We start from the raw sequence: 20,907 nt of genomic DNA, 5'->3' as shown, positions 1-20,907 counted from the left end.
CATGGCGCTTGCAACGCCAAGCGTCGTGGGTTCGATTCCCGCTGGGACCACCCATATGTAAAAGTAGTGGCCCCAGCCGACTTGTAAGTCGCTTTGGACAAAAGCGTCTGCTAAAATGGGATATATTACTGTAACAAGACAGGGTTTAACACTATAGACAGTAGACTGGAACAAGGCAGGGTTTAACACTATAGACAGTAGACTGGAACAAGGCAGGGTTTAACACTATAGACAGTAGACTGGAACAAGACAGGGTTTAACACTATAGACAGTAGACTGGAACAAGACAGGGTTTAACACTATAGACAGTAGACTGTAACAAGACAGGGTTTAACACTGTAGACAGTAGACTGGAACAAGACAGGGTTTAACACTATAGACAGTAGACTGTAACAAGACAGGGTTTAACACTATAGACAGTAGACTGGAACAAGACAGGGTTTAACACTATAGACAGTAGACTGGAACAAGACAGGGTTTAACACTATAGACAGTAGACTGGAACAAGACAGGGTTTAACACTATAGACAGTAGACTGGAACAAGACAGGGTTTAACACTATAGACAGTAGACTGGAACAAGACAGGGTTTAACACTATAGACAGTAGACTGTAACAAGACAGGGTTTAACACTATAGACAGTAGACTGGAACAAGACAGGGTTTAACACTATAGACATTAGACTATAACAAGACAGGGGTTACATTTAACACTATAGACAGTAGACTGTAACAAGACAGGGTTTAACACTATAGACAGTAGACTGGAACAAGACAGGGTTTAACACTATAGACATTAGACTATAACAAGACAGGGGTTACATTTAACACTATAGACAGTAGACTGGAACAAGACAGGGTTTAACACTATAGACAGTAGACTGGAACAAGACAGGGTTTAACACTATAGACAGTAGACTGGAACAAGACAGGGTTTAACACTATAGACAGTAGACTGGAACAAGACAGGGTTTAACACTATAGACAGTAGACTGTAACAAGACAGGGTTTAACACTATAGACAGTAGACTGGAACAAGACAGGGTTTAACACTATAGACATTAGACTATAACAAGACAGGGGTTACATTTAACACTATAGACAGTAGACTGTAACAAGACAGGGTTTAACACTCTAGACAGTAGACTGGAACAAGACAGGGTTTAACACTATAGACAGTAGACTGGAACAAGACAGGGTTTAACACTATAGACAGTAGACTGGAACAAGACAGGGTTTAACACTATAGACAGTAGACTGGAACAAGACAGGGTTTAACACTATAGACAGTAGACTGTAACAAGACAGGGTTTAACACTATAGACAGTAGACTGGAACAAGACAGGGTTTAACACTATAGACAGTAGACTGGAACAAGACAGGGTTTAACACTATAGACAGTAGACTGTAACAAGACAGGGTTTAACACTATAGACAGTAGACTGGAACAAGACAGGGTTTAACACTATAGACAGTAGACTGTAACAAGACAGGGTTTAACACTATAGACAGTAGACTGGAACAAGACAGGGTTTAACACTATAGACAGTAGACTGTAACAAGACAGGGTTTAACACTATAGACATTAGACTGGAACAACGCAGGGTTTACATTTAACACTATAGACAGTAGACTGGAACAAGACAGGGTTTACATTTAACACTATAGACAGTAGACTATAACAAGACAGGGGTTACATTTAACACTATAGACAGTAGACTGTAACAAGGCAGGGTTTAACACTATAGACATTAGACTGGAACAAGGCAGGGTTTAACACTATAGACAGTAGACTGTAACAAGACAGGGTTTAACACTATAGACAGTAGACTGGAACAAGACAGGGTTTAACACTATAGACAGTAGACTGGAACAAGACACGGTTTAACACTATAGACAGTAGACTGTAACAAGGCAGGGTTTAACACTATAGACAGTAGACTGGAACAAGACAGGGTTTAACACTATAGACAGTAGACTGGAACAAGACAGGGTTTAACACTATAGACAGTAGACTATAACAAGACAGGGGTTACATTTAACACTATAGACAGTAGACTGTAACAAGACAGGGTTTAACACTATAGACATTAGACTGGAACAAGACAGGGTTTAACACTATAGACAGTAGACTGTAACAAGGCAGGGTTTAACACTATAGACATTAGACTGGAACAAGACAGGGTTTAACACTATAGACATTAGACTGTAACAAGACAGGGTTTAACACTATAGACAGTAGACTGTAACAAGACAGGGTTTAACACTATAGACATTAGACTATAACAAGACAGGGGTTACATTTAACACTATAGACAGTAGACTGTAACAAGACAGGGTTTAACACTATAGACAGTAGACTGGAACAGGGCAGGGTTTAACACTATAGACAGTAGACTGTAACAAGACAGGGTTTAACACTATAGACAGTAGACTGTAACCAGACAGGGTTTAACACTATAGACAGTAGACTATAACAAGACAGGGGTTACATTTAACACTATAGACAGTAGACTGTAACAAGACAGGGTTTAACACTATAGACATTAGACTATAACAAGACAGGGTTTAACACTATAGACAGTAGACTATAACAAGACAGGGTTTAACACTATAGACAGTAGACTGTAACAAGACATGGTTTAACACTATAGACAGTGGACTGTAACAAGACAGGGTTTAACACTATAGACAGTAGACTGTAACAAGACAGGGTTACATTAAACACTATAGACAGTAGACTGGAACAAGACAGGGTTTAACACTATAGACAGTAGACTGTAACAAGACAGGGTTTAACACTGTAGACAGTAGACTGGAACAAGACAGGGTTTAACACTATAGACAGTAGACTGTAACAAGACAGGGTTTAACACTGTAGACAGTAGACTGGAACAAGACAGGGTTTAACACTATAGACAGTAGACTGGAACAGGGCAGGGTTTAACACTATAGACAGTAGACTGGAACAAGACAGGGTTTAACACTATAGACAGTAGACTGTAACAAGACAGGGTTTAACACTATAGACAGTAGACTGGAACAGGGCAGGGTTTAACACTATAGACAGTAGACTGTAACAAGACAGGGTTTAACACTATAGACAGTAGACTGTAACCAGACAGGGTTTAACACTATAGACAGTAGACTATAACAAGACAGGGGTTACATTTAACACTATAGACAGTAGACTGTAACAAGACAGGGTTTAACACTATAGACATTAGACTATAACAAGACAGGGTTTAACACTATAGACAGTAGACTATAACAAGACAGGGTTTAACACTATAGACAGTAGACTGTAACAAGACAGGGTTACATTTAACACTATAGACAGTAGACTGGAACAAGGCAGGGTTTAACACTATAGACAGTAGACTGTAACAAGGCAGGGTTTTACACTATAGACAGTAGACTGGAACAAGACAGGGTTTAACACTATAGACAGTAGACTGTAACAAGACAGGGTTTAACACTATAGACAGTAGACTGGAACAAGACAGGGTTTAACACTATAGACAGTGGACTGTAACAAGACAGGGTTTAACACTATAGACAGTAGACTGTAACAAGACAGGGTTTAACACTATAGACAGTAGACTGTAACAAGACAGGGTTTAACACTATTGTTACGAATCCCTTTTGGCCCGACAGTCTAGGGGGGGATGGTAATGAGACCCGTAACATAACTCATGCAAATTATTATTGTGACAAAGTTAAAGTGTGAATGAAATAACCATGACAACAGAAATCTACTGTCAAACTCCAGGTTTATTTATAAACACACGGTAATGGGGGATGCAGGAAAAGGGGCTGAGCTGGACCCAAGGAAAGAAACAATAAGTATTCAAAAACACCCCTAAGCTAGACTAGCCTACTTTAACAACAGCTAACTAACTAACCAAAAATACAGTGGGTGGTCCGCCCAGTTCTAACTAGTGTATTTAACAAAGTTCACCTACGGGTAGTGTATGCCCATGGGCGACTTGTCTTGGTTTCCCCCTTTTCCCACCAGCAACAAACAAACACCATAACCAAAAACAATACTCACAGGTGATGACAAAGTGCTATGAGGTGCTTAAACAAAAGAGAGGTTAAGACACAAAGCGAGAGTGAAACACAGAGACCTACAGACATGGCATTTACAGAGAGATTGAGCTGAGCTGAGCTCTAGAACAAACAAATGATGGGGTTTTTAAACCATGGGGAAGGAACTGTGATAGGGTAGGAAAACAGGAGGTGTGTCTTCTGATTGATGATTGATTGGGGAGTGATTGGGGAGTGATGATTTTCACCTGTGAGGGGAGAAGGAGAGAAAAGAAACACACACACAGGATACACACACACACAGGATAACTGTATCCGTAACTGGAACAAGACAGGGTTACATTTAACACTATAGACAGTAGACTAACAAGACAGGGTTACATTTAACACTATAGACAGTAGACTGTAACAAGACAGGGTTTAACACTATAGACAGTAGACTGGAACAAGACAGGGTTTAACACTATAGACAGTAGACTGGAACAAGACAGGGTTTAACACTATAGACAGTAGACTGGAACAAGACAGGGTTTAACACTATAGACAGTAGACTGGAACAAGGCAGGGTTTAACACTATAGACAGTAGACTGGAACAAAGCAGGGTTTAACACTATAGACAGTAGACTGGAACAAGACAGGGTTTAACACTATAGACAGTAGACTGGAACAAGGCAGGGTTTAACACTATAGACAGTAGACTGGAACAAGACAGGATTTAACACTATAGACATTAGACTGTAACAAGAAAGGGTTTAACACTATAGACATTAGACTATAACAAGACAGGGGTTACATTTAACACTATAGACAGTAGACTGTAACCAGACAGGGTTTAACACTATAGACATTAGACTGGAACAAGACAGGGTTTAACACTATAGACAGTAGACTGGAACAAGACAGGGTTTAACACTATAGACAGTAGACTGTAACAAGACAGGGTTTAACACTCTAGACAGTAGACTGGAACAAGACAGGGTTTAACACTATAGACAGTAGACTGTAACAAGACAGGGTTTAACACTGTAGACAGTAGACTGGAACAAGGCAGGGTTTAACACTATAGACAGTAGACTGGAACAAGACAGGGTTTAACACTATAGACAGTGGACTGTAACAAGGCAGGGGTTACATTTAACACTATAGACATTAGACTGGAACAAGACAGGGTTTAACACTATAGACAGTAGACTGGAACAAGACAGGGTTTAACACTATAGACAGTAGACTGGAACAAGACAGGGTTTAACACTATAGACAGTAGACTGGAACAAGACAGGGTTTAACACTATAGACAGTAGACTGGAACAAGGCAGGGTTTAACACTATAGACAGTAGACTGGAACAAGACAGGGTTTAACACTGTAGACAGTAGACTGTAACAAGGCAGGGTTTAACACTATAGACAGTAACAATGCACGGTTTAACACTATAGACAGTAGACTGTAACAAGACAGGGTTTATCACTATAGACATTAGACTATAACAAGACAGGGTTTATCACTATAGACAGACTGTAACAAGGCAGGGTTACATTTAAATCAAAACAAAGTTTATTTGTCACGTGCGCCGAATACAACAGGTGTTACAGTGAAATGCGTACTTTCAGGTAAGTAAAGAAATAAAACAACAGTAAAAAGACATTTGAAAATAACAGTAGCAAGGCTACATACAGACACCGGTTAGTCAGGCTGATTGAGGTAGTATGTACATGTAGATATGGTTAAAGTGACTATGCGTATATGATGAACAGAGAGTAGCAGTAGTGCAAAAGAGGGGTTGGCGGGTGGTGGGACACAATGCAGATAGCCTGGTTAGACAATGTGCAGGAGCACTGGTTGGTAGTTAAATGGTATTAATATTCATTTGCATATATTCCCGTTAATTCCCATATATTCCCGTTAATTCACATATATTCCCGTTAATTCACATATATTCCCGTTAATTCACATATATTCCCGTTAATTCACATATATTCCCGTTAATTCCTATATATTTCCGTTAATTCCCACGGAATGTGTCCACCTCTGAATATTCCCCAAAATGTGCCAACATACAACCCATCGCTGAAACGTTCTAAATAACGTGAGGAAGAACTGGCCCACCACTTAAAAGGCTTCGCATTTTAAAGGTAAACAAAAGCACTGAGGTAAAATGGTTTCAAAGTAGAAGATTTATTTTAAAACTGCAGTTAAAATCATAAATAAATACCAAAACATTGACAGCTAAAAAACTTAAAAGCTGATTTAAAATAAATACATTCTACCTCACAAACATTTAGGCACAACTATTTAAAATGTCAGGGGAGCTAATTATTAGTCAAAAACATAGACCATGAAGAGATGGCAATTATTGATTATTTTACAAAACAAAATACGCTTTCAACATGATCCCATTAATACATTATGTTGCAGAATTCCACTTTATTTCAAATCAGTATTGACATTGGTAATAAAAATATTTTTAAATGTCGCAATATGTTGTAAACATGGTCATTCGTAATAGTGATTATTATAGATCAGTATATGATTCCTTACCACATTGTGGTTAATGGTCATTATTACACATCAGTATATGATTCCTTATCACATTGTGGTTAGAATAACATCACATCATTATGTTAATATCCAAACTAGACTAAACAAAAATATAAATGCAACATGTAAAGTCTTGGTCCCATGTTTCATGAGCTGAAATAAAAGATCCCATCAATGTTCCGTACACACAGAAAGCTTATTTCGCTCAAACATTCCTGTTAGTGAGCATTTCCCCTTGGCCAAGATAATTCAGCCACCTGACAGGTGTGGCATATCAAGAATCTGATTAAACAGCATGATCATTACACAGGTGCACCTTGTGCTGGGGACAATAAAAGGATGTGCAAATTTGTCATTTAGATCAATGGCAATTTTATACCGTGACAAGATCCTGACGCCCATATAGTCATGCTACTAATCCGCCTCCTTCCCCTCACGGTTCAGCATGATGATGCACGGCCCCCATGTCTCAAGGATCTGTACACATTTCCTGAAAATGGCCCAGTTCTTCCATGGCCTGCATACCCAGATTCCTGCTGTGCTCTGATTCCACGTGTACGACGGCGAGTTCCAGTTCAATTCCTACCCAGCAACTTGGCACAGCCATTGAAGAGAAGTGGGGAAACATTCCACAGGCCACAATCAACAGCCTGATCAAATCTATGCGAAGGAGATGTGTTACACTGCATGAGGCAAATGGTGGTCCACAACAGATCTGTATTCCCAGTCATGTGAAATCCATAGATTAGGGCCGAATCAATTTACTACACTGATTTCCCTATGAATTGTAAACTCAGTAAAATATTTGAAATTGTTGCACGTTGCGTTTATATTTTTGTTCAATGTCCACTATAGAAGGACTTCCAGAAAGTGTCAATCATGAAAATTGATGCAATACAAATGAAACTTTACAGCAGAATGTTTTAGTCAATATGACTGATTAATAAACACGATGATGAATCTGAAGCTAAATGTGGTTCAGGACTTTAGAGAGAAGTTCCTGGCTTAGTTGGTAGAGCATGGCGCTTATAAGGTCATGAACACGGGTTGACTTCCCACTGGGCCCATCCATACTAAAATGTATAAAGGCAGTACTGTACTGAACACGAATTAGGATAAAGTCATCTGATAAATGGTATATATTATCATTATTAGGTCCTCAGAAGGTCTTCAGGACTTTAGAGAGTCGGTCTTCGAGAACGACTAAAGACTAACGCAAAGACTTCTATGGAATGTTAGAAAAAACACCTCCGCAAAGACACAGACACAGATTCCTTCCTGGACTGAACATGCAGTTTAGAGGTTTGGGGTTGGAGGTTATTAGAGGTTTGAGGTTACTCATTCTTGTTGGTCCATGCTCAGGGTCAGTGTGTCCTGGTTGGCTGAGGCAGTGGTTAGGGGTCAGGGGTCAGTGTTTGCGTCTCTGAGAGACCAGGTACTCCTCGATGTAGTTGAAGAGCAGGTCCAGCTCTCCCATTGCCTTATAAAGGCCCTTATCCTGCATCTAGACACACAGGAAGCACACACTCAGGTTAGAGGAACTACACCTTGTGGGGATACAGAATTCAGTCCCATTCAAAACCCTATTTTCCCTAACCCCTAACCCATACTCTTTCCCTAATCCTAACTTTAACCCAAAAACCTAGCCTTAATACTAAACCTAATCCTAGTTCTTAACCCTATAACTAACCCTAGCACCTAACAAACACTGAACCTAATCCTAGTTCTTAACCCTATAACTAACCCTAGCTCCTAACCAACACTAAACCTAATCCTTGTTCCTAACCCTAAAACTAACCCTAGCTCCTAACCAACCCTAAACCTAATTCTAACCTTAACACGAATTCTAGTCTTAACCCTAAACCCCTTAGAAATAGCATTTGACCTTGTGGGGACCAACAGCATGTCCCCAGTTGGTCAAGTGTCTGATCTTTTACTATTATTTTGGAGACTTCGGGTTCAGTATAGTTAAACACACACACAAGTAGACAATAAAGATAATTAAAATACCAGGGATTGACCATATAACCGGACAGTACTCTAAGTGTGATAGGACCAGGGATTGACCATATAACTGGACAGTACTCTAAGTGTGATAGGACCAGGGATTGATCATATAACTGGACAGTACTCTAAGTGTGATAGGACCAGGGACAGTACTCTAAGTGTGATAGGACCAGGGATTGATCATATAACTGGACAGTACTCTAAGTGTGATAGGACCAGGGATTGAATCACCTGATTCAGTGTGCCATATTTTACATACTCTGAACATTTTTTTGGAACAGCAAATCCCTTACCCATCATAATAACAATATCATCAATGTGTTCTGACCATGATAACATGACGCTTTGTAGTTTCGTTTTGTCCACTTGCTCTACATGCGTTCTATTCATCAACAAATTCAATGAGGGATCATCAGCAAGCATATATCTTGAACCAAATACAATACATTTCATTTTAGAAATGTTCAACACCAATTTGTTCATATCAACCAACTCAGACACCATTTGTAGTTCACTGCTCAGTACATCTGTTTGCTCATTAGATTCTGATGCTGCGCTATACATTGTAGAGTCATCAGCATACATGACCACTCTTGCTTTGTTCGTTACTGAAGGTTAATCATTAGTAAAGACAAGAGAAGAGAAGTGGGCCTAGGCAACTTCCTTGAGGAACACCTCAGTGTATATCTTTACTGTTTGAAAAGCTACCATTAAAAAACACTTTTGGATTGACAGCTTTCCATCCAGGACAGAGCTGCAGACTTAAAACCATAACATTTGAGTTTACCTAGTAACAGTTCATGATCAATTACATCAAAAGCAGCACTGAAATCTAGCAACATTGCACCAACTAACTTCCTGTCGTCCATACTCTTAATACCGGCAGCAAGCTCATAGGATGACTATTAGGACCAGTGAATGCAGTGTTTTTTCCTTAAGAAGTGGAATAACCTTTGACTCTTTCCAGACTTCTGGGCACACCCCATACATCAAGCTCTTATGAAAAACATGGGAGATTGGGGCTGCCTCAGCCAGGTCCTATAGAGGGTTCAATCAGGACTCACTCACTAGGAACACTAAAATACCAAAGGCTGGTCCTAAGGTAATCTACCACAGGTCCTATAGAGGGTTCAATCAGGACTCACTCACTAGGAACACTAAAATACCAAAGGCTGGTCCTAAGGTAATCTACCACAGGTCTTATAGAGGGTTCAATCAGGACTCACTCACTAGGAACACTAAAATACTAAAGGCTGGTCCTAAGGTAATCTACCACAGGTCCTATAGAGGGTTCAATCAGGACTCACTCACTAGGAACACTAAAATACCAAAGGCTGGTCCTAAGGTAATCTACCACAGGTCCTATAGAGGGTTCAATCAGGACTTACTCACTAGGAAAACTAAATTACCAAAGGCTGGCCCTAAGGTAATCTACCACAGGTCCTATAGAGGGTTCAATCAGGACTCACTCACTAGGAACACTAAAATACCAAAGGCTGGTCCTAAGGTAATCTACCACAGGTCCTACAGAGGGTTCAATCAGGACTCACTCACTAGGAACACTAAAATACCAAAGGCTGGTCCTAAGGTAATCTACCACAGGTCCTATAGAGGGTTCAATCAGGACTCACTCACTAGGAAAACTAAAATACCAAAGGCTGGCCCTAAGGTAATCTACCACAGGTCCTATAGAGGGTTCAATCAGGACTCACTCACTAGGAACACTAAAATACCAAAGGCTGGTCCTAAGGTAATCTACCACAGGTCCTATAGAGGGTTCATTATTTATGAGTATAGCTGATATGCCCCTTTAAGAAATGATTTATGAGTATAGCTGATATGCCCCTTTAAGAAATGATTTATGAGTATAGCTGATAAGCCCCTTTAAGAAATGATTTATGAGTATAGCTGATATGCCCCTTTAAGAAATGATTTATGAGTATAGCTGATATGCCCCTTTAAGAAATGATTTATGAGTATAGCTGATATGCCCCTTTAAGAAATGATTTATGAGTATAGCTGATATGCCCCTTTAAGAAATGATTTATGAGTATAGCTGATAAGCCCCTTTAAGAAATGATTTATGAGTATAGCTGATAAGCCCCTTTAAGAAATGATTTATGAGTATAGCTGATAAGCCCCTTTAAGAAATGATTTATGAGTATTGCTGGTAAACACGCCACTTTAAGAAAATGCACTGTGAGGTCAAACGGTGCCCCGTGGACTGATGACGAGCTGAGAAATGTAATTATTCAACTTTATGATGTCAAAAAAGTAACAGATAAATCTGCTTCTCTGATAAGCAAAGTTATTGTAAATGAAGAACATGTCTGCCTCTTTTGTTGAATCAGAGAGTATATTATTACAAAACCACATGACATCGCAAACTACTTTAATTAATATTTTATGTACACACACAGATACACACACACACACACACACACACACACACACACACACACACACACACACACACACACACACACACACACACACTCAGAGCCTGCTGGGGACTGACCTTTTTATATGAGGAGATTAAGTTGTTGATGTCAAACGGTTTCTTACAGGAAAAGTAGTTCCTCTGTGGAGAGAGAAAGAGGGGAAGGGGGAGGAAGAGATCAGATCTTGTGACAGCCACCCCACGCTGCAATATTGTTGGGAGGCTCCAGGCTGCTACAGTAGTACACTGGAAACACAGACAGCCAGACAGACAGTCAGACAGTCAGTCAGTCAGTCAGTCTCTCTCTAGCGTAAGAAGGTTGTTCGATGCTGTGTAAATTAGGAAGTAACCGTGTCAGAGTTGTGTGTTTAGGGTTAGACCGCCAGCTGGTCCCTAACTCTGAGGTTTCCATCAAGGGGGATACATATACTACTATGTTACAGAACATGACGAAGCATTAATGATATGACACACATCCATGGAATAAATAGGACCAGACTATATAGGACCAGACTATATAGGACCAGATTATATAGGACCAGACTATATAGGACCAGATTATATAGGACCAGACTATATAGGACCAGACTATATAGGACCAGATTATATAGGACCAGACTATATAGGACCAGACTATATAGGACCAGACTATATAGGACTATATAGGACCAGATTATATAGGACCAGACTATATAGGACCAGACTATATAGGACCAGATTATATAGGACCAGACTATATAGGACCAGACTATATAGGACCAGATTATATAGGACTATATAGGACCAGATTATATAGGACCAGACTATATAGGACCAGATTATATAGGACCAGACTATATAGGACCAGACTATATAGGACCAGACTATATAGGACCAGACTATATAGGACTATATAGGACCAGATTATATAGGACCAGATTATATAGGACCAGACTATATAGGACCAGACTATATAGGACCAGACTATATAGGACTATATAGGACCAGATTATATAGGACCAGACTATATAGGACCAGATTATATAGGACCAGACTATATAGGACCAGACTATATAGGACCAGATTATATAGGACCAGACTATATAGGACCAGACTATATAGGACTATATAGGACCAGATTATATAGGACCAGACTATATAGGACCAGTTTATATAGGACCAGACTATATAGGACCAGACTATATAGGACCAGACTATATAGGACCAGATTATATAGGACCAGACTATATAGGACCAGACTATATAGGACTATATAGGACCAGATTATATAGGACCAGACTATATAGGACCAGTTTATATAGGACCAGACTATATAGGACCAGACTATATAGGACCAGATTATATAGGACCAGACTATATAGGACCAGACTATATAGGACCAGATTATATAGGACCAGACTATAAAGGACTATATAGGACCAGATTATATAGGACTATATAGGACCAGACTATATAGGACTATATAGGACCAGACTATATAGGACTATATAGGACCAGACTATATAGGACTATATAGGACCAGACTATATAGGACTATATTGGACCAGACAATATAGGACTATATTGGACCAGACAATATAGGACTATATTGGACCAGACTATATAGGACCAGACTATATAGGACTATATAGGACCAGACTATAAAGGACCAGACTATATAGGACTATATTGGACCAGACAATATAGGACTATATAGGGCCAGACTATATAGGACTATATAGGACCAGACTATATAGGACTATATTGGACCAGACTATATAGGACCAGACTATATAGGACTATATAGGACCAGACTATATAGGACTATATAGGACCAGACTATAAAGGACCAGACTATATAGGACTATATTGGACCAGACAATATAGGACTATATAGGACCAGACTATATAGGACCAGACTATATAGGACTATATTGGACCAGACTATATAGGACTATATTGGACCAGACTATATTGGACTATATTGGACCAGACAATATAGGACTATATAGGACCAGACTATATAGGACCAGACTATATAGGACTATATTGGACCAGACTATATAGGACTATATTGGACCAGACTATATAGGACTATATAGGACCAGACTATATAGGACTATATTGGACCAGACTATATAGGACTATATAGGACCAGACTATATAGGACTATATAGGACCAGACTATATTGGACCAGACTATATAGGACCAGACTATAGAGGACTATATTGGACCAGACTATATAGGACTATATAGGACCAGACTATATTGGACCAGACTATATAGGACCAGACTATAGAGGACTATATTGGACCAGACTATATAGGACTATATTGGACCAGACTATATAGGACTATATTGGACCAGACTATATAGGACTATATAGGACCAGACTATATAGGACCAGACTATATAGGACTATATAGGACCAGACTATATAGGACTATATAGGACCAGACTATAGAGGACTATATTGGACCAGACTATATAGGACTATATTGGACCAGACTATATAGGACTATATTGGACCAGACTATATAGGACTAGACTATATAGGACTATATAGGACCAGACTATATAGGACCAGACTATATAGGACTATATAGGACCAGACTATATAGGACTATATAGGACCAGACTATATAGGACTATATTGGACCAGACTATATAGGACTATATAGGACCAGACTATATAGGACTATATTGGACCAGACTATATAGGACTATATTGGACCAGACTATATAGGACTATATTGGACCAGACAATATAGGACTATATTGGACCAGACAATATAGGACTATATAGGACCAGACTATATAGGACCAGACTATATAGGACTATATAGGACCAGACTATATAGGACTATATTGGACCAGACTATATAGGACCAGACTATAGAGGACTATATAGGACCAGACTATATAGGACTATATAGGACCAGACTATATAGGACTATATAGGACCAGACTATATTGGACCAGACTATATAGGACCAGACTATAGAGGACTATATTGGACCAGACTATATAGGACTATATTGGACCAGACTATATAGGACTATATAGGACCAGACTATATAGGACTATATTGGACCAGACTATATAGGACTATATTGGACCAGACTATATAGGACCAGACTATATAGGACTATATAGGACCAGACTATATAGGACTATATAGGACCAGACTATATAGGACTATATAGGACCAGACTATATAGGACTATATAGGACCAGACTATATAGGACTATATTGGACCAGACTATATAGGACTATATAGGACCAGACTATATAGGACTATATTGGACCAGACAATATAGGACTATATTGGACCAGACAATATAGGACTATATAGGACCAGACTATATAGGACCAGACTATATAGGACTATATTGGACCAGACTATATAGGACTATATTGGACCAGACTATATAGGACTATATTGGACCAGACTATATAGGACTATATAGGACCAGACTATATAGGACTATATTGGACCAGACTATATAGGACTATATTGGACCAGACTATATAGGACTATATTGGACCAGACTATATAGGACTATATAGGACCAGACTATATAGGACTATATTGGACCAGACTATATAGGACCAGACTATATAGGACTATATAGGACCAGACTATATAGGACTATATAGGACCAGACTATATAGGACTATATTGGACCAGACTATATAGGACTATATAGGACCAGACTATATAGAACTATATAGGACCAGACTATAAAGGACTATATAGGACCAGACTATATAGGACTATATTGGACCAGACTATAAAGGACTATATAGGACCAGACTATATAGGACTATATTGGACCAGACTATATAGGACTATATAGGACCAGACTATATAGGACCAGACTATATAGGACTATATTGGACCAGACTATAAAGGACTATATAGTACCAGACTATATAGGACTATATTGGACCAGACTATATAGGACTATATAGGACCAGACTATATTGGACCAGACTATATTGGACCAGACTATAAAGGACTATATAGGACCAGACTATATAGGACCAGACTATATAGGACTATATTGGACCAGACAATATAGGACTATATAGGACCAGACTATATAGGACCAGACTATATAGGACTATATTGGACCAGACAATATAGGACTATATAGGACCAGACTATATAGGACTATATAGGACCAGACTATATAGGACTATATTGGACCAGACAATATAGGACCAGACTATATAGAACCAGACTATATAGGACTATATAGGACCAGACTATATAGGACCAGACTATATAGGACTATATTGGACCAGACTATATTGGACCAGACTATATAGGACTATATAGGACCAGACTATATTGGACCAGACTATATAGGACTATATAGGACCAGACTATATTGGACCAGACTATATAGGACATATGAACTCAGACTATATAGGACCAGACTATATCAGAGGAGACTATGAACTCACCTTGGATGTGGTCTAGACTACTTTAACAGGATATCAGACCAGACTATATAGGACTATATAGGACCAGACTATATAGGACCAGACTATATAGGACTATATTGGACCAGACTACTTTAACAGGATATCAGACAAGGCTACATACACATTGAGGACAGTATGAACTCTTTGTTCAGCCCCTCTCTGGAAGATGTTTCCGATGGAGTCGATGGGAGATTTAAACTCACCTTGATGTTCTGTGTTCTGTTGTTCATGATGCGGTGGGCAACACCGTGTGGAGATATGAACTCACCTTGATGCTGTCCATAGAGGAGACAGTATGACACTCAAACCGATGTGCTCTGATGAGGAAACAAGTATGAACTCACCTCAACATCACAACTTTGCTATGTATTTCTGGAGAGAGGAGCAAACACACTGAAGATGAGTTAACTATAACTAACCCAAACTAACCTTAACTCTAACTGAAGATGAGGACATTATAACTAAACTTAACTAATCTTAACCCTAATTGACGATGAGGAAATTATAACTATAACTAACCCTAACTAATCTTAACCCTAATTGAAGATGAGGACATTATAACTATAACTAACCTTAACCCTAATTGAAGATGAGGACATTACAACTATAACTAACCTTAACCCTAATTGAAGATGAGGACATTATAACTAACCCTAAAATTAGGAAATTATCCAGAAACTCTTGGGGGATAATGGTTTATTTTTTAAATAAATGTTGTTAATCTTTAACACACTTATGTATCAGAGGAGACAGTATGAACTCACCTTGATGTGGTCTAGGATCCCCTCTCTATCAGAGGAGACAGTATGAACTCACCTTGATGTGGTCTAGGATCCCCTCGTCTAGCAGGGGAGACAGTATGAACTCACCTTGATGTGGTCTAGAATCCCCTCTCTATCACAGGAGACAGTATGAACTCACCTTGATGTGGTCTAGAATCCCCCTCTCTATCAGAGGAGACAGTATGAACTCACCTTGATGTGGTCTAGAATCCCCTCTCTATCAGAGGAGACAGTATGAACTCACCTTGATGTGGTCTAGAATCCCCTCTCTATCAGAGGAGACAGTATGAACTCACCTTGATGTGGTCTAGGATCCCCTCTCTATCAGAGGAGACAGTATGAACTCACCTTGATGTGGTCTAGGATCCCCTCTCTATCAGAGGAGACAGTATGAACTCACCTTGATGTGGTCTAGAATCCCCTCTCTATCAGAGGAGACAGTATGAACTCACCTTGATGTGGTCTAGAATCCCCTCTCTATCAGAGGGGACAGTATGAACTCACCTTGATGTGGTCTAGAATCCCCCTCTCTATCAGAGGAGACAGTATGAACTCACCTTGATGTGGTCTAGAATCCCCTCTCTATCAGAGGAGACAGTATGAACTCACCTTGATGTGGTCTAGAATCCCCTCTCTATCACAGGAGACAGTATGAACTCACCTTGATGTGGTCTAGAATCCCCTCTCTATCACAGGAGACAGTATGAACTCACCTTGATGTGGTCTAGGATCCCCTCGTCTAGCAGGGGAGACAGTATGAACTCACCTTGATGTGGTCTAGAATCCCCTCTCTATCAGAGGAGACAGTATGAACTCACCTTGATGTGGTCTAGAATCCCCTCGTCTAGCAGAGGAGACAGTATGAACTCACCTTGATGTGGTCGAGAATCCCCTTGTCGAGAAGAGACAGTATGAACTCACCTTGATCATTAGCCCCCTCCTATGAACTCAGACCACAAACAGCCTCACCTTTATGTGAAGTCTGTTTGTATCATATCCAGTCATGCAGTGGGTGTAAACGGTACAATGATATGCTTACTAAAGGGTTGTATATAAAGGTTAAATCAAGCAGTGGTTGTAATTGATACAATGATATGCTTGGTTAGGGTTGTCTATAAAGGTTAGATCAAGCAGTGGGTGTAATTGATACAATGATATGCTTGGTTAGGGTTGTCTATAAAGGTTAGATCAAGCAGTGGGTGTAATTGATACAATGATATGCTTGGTTAGGGTTATGTACAGAGCCTTCAGTAAATATTGAACCCTTGACTTGTTCTAAAATTGATTAAACTGATTAAATCATTTTTTTCCCTCATCAATCAATCTACACATAATACCCCATAATGACATAACAATATCCCATAATGACATCATAATACCCCATAATGACATAATACCCCATAATAACATCATAATACCCCATAACGACCTCACAATACCCCATAATGACATAACAATACCCCATAATAACATCATAATACCCCATAACGACCTCACAATACCCCATAATGACAAAGCAAAAACAGGGTTGGAACCACCAAGGCTCTTCCTAGAGCACTCAGGGGAGAAGGGCAATGGTCAGGGAGGTGACCAAGAATCCAATGGTCACTCTGACAGAGCTCCAGAGTTCCTCTGTGGAGATGGGAGAACCTTTCAGAAGGACAAGCATCTCTGCAGCACCAATCAGGCCTTTATGGTAGAGTGGCCAGACGGAAGCCACTCATAAGTAAAAGGCATATAACAGTCTGCTTGGAGTTTGCCAAAAGGCACCTAAAGACTCTCAGACCTTGAGAAACAAGATTCTCTGGTCTGATGAAACCAAGATTGAACTCTTTGGCCTGAATGCCAAGCGTCACATCTGGAGGAAACCTGGCACCATCCCTACGGTGAAGCATGGTGGTGGCAGCATCATGCTATGAGGATGTTTTTCAGCAGCAGGGACTGGAAGACTAGTCAGGATCGAGGTAAGGATGAACAGAGCAAAGTACAGAGAGATCCTTGATGAAAACCGCTCCAAAGTGCTCAGGACCTCTGGGGCGAAGGTTCACCTTCCATCTGGACAACGACTCTAATCACACAGCCAAAACAATGCAGGAGTGGCTTCAGGACAAATCTTTGAATGTACTTGAGTGGCCCAGCCAGAGCCCGGACTTGAACCCAATCAAACATCTCTGTAGAGACCTGAAAACAGCTGTGCTGCGACGCTCCCCTTCCAACAGAGCTTGAGAGATCTGCAGAGAAGAATGGGAGAAACTCCCCGAATCCAGGTGTTTCAACCTTGTTGTGTCATACCCAAGCCTGGTTGAATAAAGGTTAAATTAAATAAATATATATATTAAAAAATATATATTTTTATATATTTTAGAATAAGGCCATAACACAACAAAATGTGTAAAAAGTCAAGGGGTCTGAATACTTTCCAAAATACATAGTAGTATATTAATATTAATGTATATATATAGAGTAATTACATAGTAGTATATTAATTTAAATGTATATATAGAGTACTTACATACTACTAAATAATATAAATGGAAATAAAACGAATATTCGAAAGTCCTTGCACACAGAACACCCAGCTGGTGATGGTGACATAACTGAGTAGAACAATCCTTCTGCACCAGACTGACAACATTACCTATATCTATATATAGATCTATACCTATATATATAGATATATATAGATATATATATATAGAGAGAGAGAGTTCTTAGATGGTAGTATATTAATATAAATGTGCATTTCTATAGTACTTATATGGTAGTATATACAAATAAATGTATATATTAGAGTACTTACATGCTGGTATATTAATATAAATGTATATATAGTACTTACATGGTAGTATATTAATATAAAAGTGTAAATGTATATACTGTATATATATATATATATATATATATATATATATATATATATATATATATATATATATATATATATATATATATATATATATATGAGTACTCGCATAGTAGTATTTTCATATAAATGTATATACATAGAGAGAGTACTTTCATAGTAGTATGTTAATATAAAAGTATATACATATTAGAGTACTTGCAGAGTAGTATATTCATATAAATGTATATATATATATATATATATATATATATATATATATATATATATATATATATATATATATAGAGAGTACTTACGTAGTAGTCTCTGATGGTAGAGAAGGCGGTGCGGAGCTCATTCAGTCTGACGGGGAAGCCCTCTACGAAGGAGCAGCAGCGGTCGGAGCACAGCACACGTCTGCACTGGGCATGCTCACACTGCAGCGCTGCAGCCAACAGCAGGGACAGGAGGAGAGAGCAGGGAGACATCCTGGAGTCTACTGGTGCTGGAGATACTGATCCTCTGGACCTGACACCGTCTGGTGCTGGAGTCTACTGGTGCTGGAGTCTACTGGTGCTGGAGTCTACTGGTGCTGGAGTCTACTGGTGCTGGAGTCTACTGGTGCTGGAGTCTACTGGTGCTGGAGTCTACTGGTGCTGGAGTCTACTGGTGCTGGAGTCTACTGATTCTCCTTGTCCTGTAGATGTCCTTTTCAGCAGCAGACAGGAGAGCATGTGTACTGTCTGGCCTCAACCCTTCATCGTTTATACCCTGAGAAACTCTATCCTCACCTATTTCCTTTGTGCTGTGATCTGGTGATTGGGGGGAAGGGGAGGGAGTTCCTGACAGAACTCGGGTTAACTCGGCAAACTTGATGTTCATGATGCAACATATTCAGTCATTTACATGTCTGTTGCGTTGGGGAAAGTTCTGACTGTGTAATTTACTTCCTCCTCATTACAATTCTCTACATCATATAGACCATAGACAGAAATAGAGAGAAATTCCTGGTACAGACATCTAAATAGATCTTTATAAATGCGTGATACATGAGAAATATCTATTTATATGTTTAATTTGCTTTGTAGATTTTTCCGTGTTTCACCCTATCATGAGATAATTCTGCTAGTCCAGTGTTTCCCTCAGTTATGTACTTACTGGTCACGTTCATGAATTGTGCATCAATTAATTCAAACAGTTTCTTTTGACCCCATACAACAGTGGTTCCTAACTCCAGTCCTCCAGTACCCCCAACAGTGGTTCCTAACTCCAGTCCTCCAGTACCCCCAACAGTGGTTCCTAACTCCAGTCCTCCAGTACCCCCAACAGTGGTTCCTAACTCCAGTCCTCCAGTACCCCCAACAGTGGTTCCTAACTCCAGTCCTCCAGTACCCCCAACAGTGGTTCCTAACTCCAGTCCTCCAGTACCCCCAACAGTGGTTCCTAACTCCAGTCCTCCAGTACCCCCAACAGTGGTTCCTAACTCCAGTCCTCCTGTACCCCCAACAGTGGTTCCTAACTATATTCCACATAAAATACAGTCCCCAGTACCCCCAACAGTGGTTCCTAACTCCAGTCCTCCAGTACCCCCAACAGTGGTTCCTAACTCCAGTCCTCCAGTACCCCCAACAGTGGTTCCTAACTCCAGTCCTCCAGTACCCCCAACAGTGGTTCCTAACTCCAGTCCTCCTGTACCCCCAACAGTGGTTCCTAACTCCAGATTAACTGCTGTAAAGTCAGATTAGATTACCTGCTGTTAAATTGGATTAGA

General features: G+C 39.6%; 1 protein-coding gene across 1 annotated transcript; it reads right to left on the bottom strand.

Annotated features, from left to right (window-relative positions):
* Window positions 1-7,889: 7,889 nt before the first annotated feature.
* LOC135528170 (interleukin-10-like) lies at window positions 7,890-19,624 on the bottom strand. The gene is given in 7 exon segments (XM_064957068.1): window positions 7,890-8,091; window positions 11,113-11,175; window positions 15,642-15,716; window positions 15,719-15,739; window positions 15,742-15,810; window positions 17,163-17,228; window positions 19,454-19,624. Coding segments are annotated over 7 exon segments (561 nt in total). The 3' UTR covers window positions 7,890-7,995.
* Window positions 19,625-20,907: the final 1,283 nt, after the last annotated feature.

The sequence above is a fragment of the Oncorhynchus masou genome, chromosome 5, assembly GCF_036934945.1.
Source record: "Oncorhynchus masou masou isolate Uvic2021 chromosome 5, UVic_Omas_1.1, whole genome shotgun sequence".
Classification (NCBI taxonomy): domain Eukaryota; kingdom Metazoa; phylum Chordata; class Actinopteri; order Salmoniformes; family Salmonidae; genus Oncorhynchus; species Oncorhynchus masou.
The sequence above is the reverse complement of the archived record's forward strand: the minus strand, read 5'-3'. Positions and strand labels throughout refer to the sequence as shown.